Source organism: Watersipora subatra, chromosome 8 (genome assembly GCF_963576615.1).
Source record: "Watersipora subatra chromosome 8, tzWatSuba1.1, whole genome shotgun sequence".
Taxonomy (NCBI): Eukaryota; Metazoa; Bryozoa; class Gymnolaemata; order Cheilostomatida; family Watersiporidae; genus Watersipora; species Watersipora subatra.
The window spans coordinates 38,643,865-38,651,610 of NC_088715.1; the positions used below are offsets into that span (position 1 = coordinate 38,643,865).

Here is a 7,746-nt window from a genome sequence, read left to right on the forward strand (position 1 = left end):
GGTTCTAATCACTAGTGTTACATGCTACGAAGTTTTGTCGTATTTTTCATTTTCGTAGCATCTTAGCATGTAAATGGTCCAAAACGTTAAATCACTCATTCTTCGAAGCGATTCAAACCTCCGTTTCAAGGGGAGGGGTATTTTTGAAAACGCCGAATCAAAAACGATGTACTGCGCATGATGTAAACATAAATATTCGTATTTTTGCACAAATCTTTGCTATCGGAGGTTAGATTTTAATCGTTCTTCATTGGTACTTGTCCTTACGGCATTCTCGGCGCAACTGTTTTTAAAGCACTTGTTTTTATAATATCGTTAATATGGTGAATGCACTGTTTTCGGACGAGCTAGTGATTGTGACGCTCGATCTAATTGTCGCTTTAACTATTTTCGTAAAGATAGATGGCCGAAGAGAGAGAAATACGGCTATTAATTACCAACTAGCAGATGCCGTTAATGAGCATTGCAAATTGGAAGGAGAAGCCAAACTGTCAGGGAAGCAGATCAACACCAAATGGAAGACTCTGAAGTCAACTTATAAGGAGGAGAGGATTAAGTCTTGTAAGTCAGGTGTGTTGGCTTAAATAAAAAACTTATCGTTTTCTTTTTACTCTTATTTACTATGGGCAGCTTGTTAATGCTAAATTAATTGTTGTTTTGATAGAGTAATGTGATTCATAAGATGTTTAATCGTAATACACGGATAATGTAGATAATAATGATCACAATATTTTCATAGGTGGAACTCCGTCAACATGGAGATTTTACGAAAAGATGCATGGAGTGATGGGGCATAGACCGATAGTTAACGATGTATCTGAAGAGTTGGCTGCCATGGAAAAGGAGGAAAGGAGGTGAGGGTTCCTACTAGTGTTGATACTATAAGAATTCAAATGATCATGAGCAGCTTTGATACATACAAAAAAATTTAATACTCACATATAGATGTATGGAAAATTTGAAGAATGCTTGTATACCATTTTATGCATTAGATATTTTTAGCGTTACTGAAGACATTTAATTGTGAGACTAGTTATAACATGAGCAGTTTTGGCAATCATTGTAGTCGTGAAGAGCTACAGGAACAGCCAAAGACATCAGGAAGTGGAGACGCGGATACGGACAGACCACCAAGGACACTATCCTCCAACACAAGTGATAGTGAGCCATCCACGTAAACGAAAACATTCGAGTGACCTAGAAAACCTGTTGAAGAGGCTTTGTGAGGAGCGATCAAAGGAAATGAAAGATTACATGGAGATGATGGCAAAACAACAAGGTGAATTTTTAAGCAACATCACGAATATGTTTAGTCAAGCCATGAAAGCATGCTGCCCTCCGCCTACTCAACCTACTTCTGCTGCTACTCCTGAGATTAGCCAACTCTATGCACAACCCACATATCCACCTCTACCATCACAGCCATCAACTCTCCAGTTTCACCCTCCTCAACCATGGCAATCGCAAACTATGCAATTTCAACAGCCACCGCCATTTTTTCAATCACCAGCCCAACAATTTGCGACCACCATCATTCCAACCAACACGATCGCCTGTAATCAACTTGGCGGAGAGAGGCAACTTGGCTCTCCCAATGCACCACCACCAAGCACACCAACAAGCACACCAAGGTCACGTTACACCGTTCCAGATGACACTGAATAGCAATTTTTTTAATAGATAAGTAGCATAAAATTGCATAAAAGATTTACATATTATACATAGTTACATATTATTTTGTCCATTACTCTCCTTATTTTTTAGTTTTTTTATATTGTTTGCATAATACTATCGCATGCGTAATTCTAATTTTAATCATTTATTATTTTGTATTATATAGTCTGTCGCTTTTATTTGTCCTAGTTTTACTGTGTATATATTCATCTGCTACAAATATAATAATATATTTCATGTTAAACTTTCAAGTTGCTATTTATTCAGCAATATAATACGATAGTAATAATTAGTTAGAAGTGCAAAAAACTAAATGAAAATGATCATGAAAATGTAATCCTCTCTGTAATCCTGGCACCCTCAAGATTGAGCATTCTCACTGTGGGTAAGTTTTCTGGCTGAGGAAATGCTCTTTCATTTTCCTGGTCTTCATCAGTAGTTTCAGGAGTTAGAACTCTGAGATTTTCACACATATTGTGAAGAATACAGCAAGCTGTAATAATCATCGGTGCGAAGTGTGTGTCGACATCAATTCTTTTCTGGAGAATTCACCACCGAGACTTCAGTTTGCCGAAAGCAATCTCCACACAGATCCTCGCACTCGATTGATAAACATTAAAGCTGTTTTGCTCTGGTGTGACGCCAGTTCCTATGTATCCTTTCACGATCATGCTCGACATAGGATATGCTAGATCTCCTATTAAGTGAAGAGGCACAACACCACCATCAATGACCTTGTCATTTGGTGGGATTATATCTTCAAGCTTACGCGAGATGGGTGACCTGGCAAAAACAGCGGCGTCGTGTGCACTGCCTGGTGTATTAACGTACATATCTCTAAATCTATAGTGGCCGTCAACAACACCCTGTAGCACAATTGAAGGGTAGCCTTTTCGACAGATATAGTCTGCCTTTCCGTCCAATGGTGGCTTGACAGGTATGTAGCTACCATCTATAGCACCTATAGCCTGAGGGTATTTACAATTTTTTTCTATGAAGGCAGCCATGTCTATGGCTTCTTCAGTTGTGTACCATTGTATGTACCGTGACTTGATTTTACAAATGGCCTTGGTGAATCTGTGGAGGTAGATATGTACAGAGGCAGTACTCACACCAAACACGGCAGCCACTGCTCTATATTCTGGGCAACTAGCCAGTTTATAGAGTGCTATACAGACCCTGTAATTGAAAAAAACCATTTGAATGCAATGTATATCATGAGCTGGTCAACTGAGCTAGTAGGCCTACATGTTTGTGCAAAAATAGGTACTGAAAATTTGCACTAAAATATAGGTTTACTCTATTTCTGTTAGAGCATGCGATTAAAAAACAATATCCATATCTTACTTATTTACCTCTTTATGAGTGATAGTGGCTCCCGCACTGTGAGGTCAGCAGGTGAAGGTTCCTTTGCCAAGATGGTACATAGATTTTCAACACTTCCTCTTGGCAGACGCAAATTTGCAATCCATATTGAGTAGAGTTGCCCCGATTTTGGTATCGGAATCGGTATCGGTGCCGATATGAGTGTCAAGTATCTGAATCGGTATCGGCCGATCTTTTCTTAAAAAATCTGAACCTTCCGATACTTTTTACAGATCAACCATTTAGCAGAAAACTGTATTTTAGCCTGCTATACTAATAAAAAAAATCATCAGCTGTAAGCTTCTTACTTTTACTTAATGAATTTCAGGCCTGCCACACAATTTATTTCATGTCTATAGCCTGATCAACAGAGCGAAGGAAACTTTTTAGCCAGAACGTAAACGAAAAGTGTGATATTTCCCAATTACAGCGATAGGTTTTATTGCAAGCAATCACGAACAAGATAACAAAAGTGGGAAACAAGAACGCAGTGTAATATTTCTATTTACTAGCATTACGAAAGTAATTTAAACAGTCAACGCATAAAGTTATCCATCACTCTCTTGATCCTGACGATACAATGGATCGTGTGTATTGTACAAAAAACGGTAACCCCAGTGGCGTATCGGTATGTAGCCTGTCCTCCAACATCTGTTGCAAGGGAATCCCCCTTCAGTACGCTCGGCTACATTGATAATGATAGAAGAAAAGAGACGTCTTACTGAGATAATTGAATCACTAACGGTTTTTAAAAGAAACATTGATTTGCTCTAAACTTGTACAGGCACAGCAGTTCATCCAACAATAGAAGAGGGACTTTGTTATCACAGATATAACTGTACCATTAACAGTAATTACCTTTATTTACAAATTACAAGAAACATGGACTGTTTTGTTACTACATGCACGGTATGTCAGTATGTGAATATGTATATATTTTTTTCCATAAATGCAAATAAATACAATAATATTCATGTTTTCTTTGCATTATGTTTGTATTTGTATAATAAAATGAGCTACTATCTATGCAACACAAAAGATCTGAATCGGTATCTGAATCGGATTATTTTTCAATTAGGATCGGTATATCGGATCGGTATCTGAATCGGCTGGTGAATTTAGAATCGGGGCATCTCTAATATTGAGTCCTCACTGTTATGAAGCACGTTGTCATAACAGGATGTGTTCTCTAGAATGAGTTTATATTTTATGTAATAACATTATGGTTTAATGTTATTACCTTAAAACGGTATAGTATAAGCGAGTACAAATAGTATAAGCAAAAACATATATAAATGCCTGCCTTTGGAGTTTACTTATTTTTTAATGTAATCAACACAACATTATTACTAAACTATAAGTTCATTTTATTTTTAGATGCATCAGATTTCGAGCTCTGAAACAGTGGCTACCACAGTAATTTTACTTTGGGGTATTAAATACTTACAGACTGTAAGCTCATCCACATTCTCCTTCGTCTTCTAGCAGACCTTCTCACAACTCTGCCTCGTTCATCTATTCTGTAGTTTCCTAAGACAAAAGCAATTATAACAACGTCCTCTTCCGCTTCTCTCGACTGGATGAAATTTAAAAAGTTTAAATGCTGTTGAACGAGAAAGTTAGCAATCAACAGTGAAGAGAGTATAGTGATAAATAGTCCAAGTGGAAGCATAGCTAGTTAGATTTGGTGATTAGAACGTACGATACTAAAGCCGACTTTGCAAACAAAAATTTCTCACGTTTTGACATTGATTTTCCACCTTAGACGCATTTTTATTATTTTAGTTGCGATATAAAATAATTGCCCCGCTGTATTTAAAAGCGCAACGGGCTAATATAGACAACGCGGAATCGTGCGACAATTTCGTCGTAGCATGTAAATTTGTCAGCTACGAACAATTCGAAGTTGTGCGACCACTCATTTGTTTCATGTAAATGGGTCCTACTCATTCCTCCGATCAAAACCGCAACTTCGAAACTCGAAACTTCGTAGCATGTAACACTAGTGAATGACTCATGTTCTATTGTGTGTGACATATGAAAGACACCTATTAAATGTTGAACATTTAGACAAGCTGTGTTCTTTATCTAATTGTAATAATCTAACATGGTGGCAGCGGTACATGTGTGGATAGCAAGATCATATTTGGAACTTCCAGTATAACAGTGACATATTAATCATTCTGGAGGGAATTTTGCCTTTTCAGCAGATGGATTTAAGGTGTAAGAATTTGTCTGGTGAATGGCGTCGTTGGCAGAGGGCTTTTGGTGACTACATCTTGGCAATTGACCTGACTGGAACTACTAAGGCAGCTGAAATCGAGAAAGCTGGCCTTATTCAGGCATGCAGGAGGAGAGTATGTAAGAGAAGTCTATTCGCAGATGGAGTTCAAATTTCAACCTGATAATGATGGCAATACTGAAGAGCTAGAGGAGGGAGCTGCTGGGAGGAAGTTGGATTATGTTGCCAAAAGATTTCATGAATATTGCAATCCCAGGTCAGGTGTTGTAGTGAGTAGATTTAAGTTTCACAATAGCTGCCAAGTTGGTGACACTGTGAATGTATTTTTGATGGAAATGAAACAGTTGGCTGAGGGTTGTCAATTTGGTACTCAGAGAGATTCCTTTATTTGAGACAAACTGCTTTTTGGCTTGGATGATACAAAAAAGAGACAAGCTTATGAGAGAATCAGATGAAAAGTTGTCTCTCGACTATGTGATCAAGTCATTATCAAGGCAGTATCTCAGTTTAAAAGAGAGAAACCTGTCTAGTCAGCAAAACATGGACTGCCCAAGCAGAAATGTGAGAATTGTAAGAAGAATCACAATGAGTGTCAGAGATGTCCTGCATATGGTATGCAGTGTAAACGTGGCCAAAAATTTAATCACTGGGCAGTTATGTGTAGAAAAGATACTCATATCAATGAAACAGAAGATCATGATGTTGCAGAAGAAGTTTATCTGGGTGAAATAAACACCATAAATGCTATTAACTCGTCTATGACTGACTCCTGCTATGCAGATTTACAAGTACACACAAATGCTGTGAAAAGCCTATGAGTCAGATTTAAACTGGATACAGGAGCTGCTATGAGTGTATGTGGACCAAATCAGTTAACGGGTGATGTTTTGCCTGCTGACAAAAAGTTATATGGACCCGGACACACACCACTAAACTGTATTGGGAGAATACAGTGTAAGATTACTGTCAAGATAAGAGGTTACTGTGGAATATATCTATCTAGTTCCAAACCAGAAAATGCCATTACTTAGTAGAAAAGCTTTTGATGAGTTGAAGCTAATCAAAGTTGATGAAGATCAATGCCACATTGGGAGTGTCAATATCAATGCTAAGTTGTTTTCAGGACTTAGAAAAGTTGGCAAGCAATATTCTATCAAGTTGAAAAAGAAAGCAGTACCTTATGCTATACATGTTCCCAGACCGATATCATTTCCACTGAGAGACAAAGTCGATAGAGTGCTTGATAAGATGGTAGCAGATGGAGTCATCAAGAAGGTTGCACCTAATGAACCTACATCATGGTGTGCTGCAATGGGGGTGGTTCCAAAAGCTAATAAGGTAGAAGTAAGGATTGTATCTGACTTCACAGAGCTTAACAGATTTATTCAACGAGAAGTTCATTCCATGGCATCAGTGAATGCGAGTTTAGCTATGTTAGATAGAGGAACAGTGTTTTCTAAAATAGATGCCAATAGTGGCAGATTCCACTTAGCTTCGACTACAGTTATCTGACAACTTTCTTCACTCATAAAGGACGGTTTAGATATCTTCGACTTCCACAAGGCCTATCCAGTAGTCCAGAAATCTTCTCTGATGAGACGAACAGAATCCTTGAAGACTGTAAAAGTGTTGTCATACACATGGATGATTTGCTTGTATTTGGGAAAGATCAACAGCAACATGATGAACGACTACAGGCGGTTCTTGACAAGATTGCTGACGCTGGTATGACCTTAAACAAGGCAAAACGTGACTTTGGTGCGCCATCTGTTGAGTTTCTTGGACATCTGATTGATGAGCAGGGCATTCTGCAGGACCAAGACTGCACGAAATATTGGATTTCCCCGGACCTGTTGATGTTCATGGTATTAGAGGTTTTCTGGGCATGGTAAACCAATATGCTAAATTTTCATTTAAGCTTGCCAACATTACAGAGCCGTTGAGAGCAGTACTCAAGGGGCCATGGCAGTGGTTGGAGCCTCAGGAATCAGCATTCCAGAAGCTGAAAAATGTTTCCGCTAATGCACCTGTTCTCGCTATATATGATGTAATGAAAGAAACTGTAATAACCTCAGATGCAAGCAAAGTGGGTCTTGGTGCTACACTCACTCAAGTTCAAGATGATGGAAGTCAGAGGTTGGCTGCTGCTGCAAGTCGTTCTCTGACCGAGACAGAACAGAGATATGCAACTATAAAGAAAGAGGGCTTAAAAGTCTGCTGGGCTATGGAAAAGTTTGCTCCCTATGTCCTAGGTACGGAAAATGTTACAATAGTGACTGATCATCAACCTTTCATATCACTATTTGGAGATATGTTCCTTGATAGATTGCCACCTAGACTCCATGGATTCAAGCTTCGTCTACAGAGGTTTTAGCACACAATGAAACACATCAAAGAAGCTATGAATATTACGGCAGATGCGCTCTCTCAATATACCTCTGCAGAACCAAATTGTTCTGATGTAG

The 7,746-nt window shown here is 38.5% G+C and overlaps 1 protein-coding gene across 1 annotated transcript; it reads right to left on the reverse strand.

The window, feature by feature from the left end:
* Positions 1–2,222: 2,222 nt before the first annotated feature.
* Positions 2,223–2,681, reverse strand: LOC137402530 (uncharacterized). The gene has a single exon (XM_068089031.1). The coding sequence runs from the start codon at positions 2,679–2,681 to the stop codon at positions 2,223–2,225; it is 459 nt and encodes a 152-aa protein (XP_067945132.1).
* Between the last annotated feature and the right edge of the window lie 5,065 nt (positions 2,682–7,746).

What these genes read in the sequence shown, in the direction of transcription:
- LOC137402530 (XM_068089031.1), bottom strand. Translation starts at nt 2,681, where the DNA reads ATGGCTGCCTTCATAGAAAAAAATTGTAAATACCCTCAGGCTATAGGT.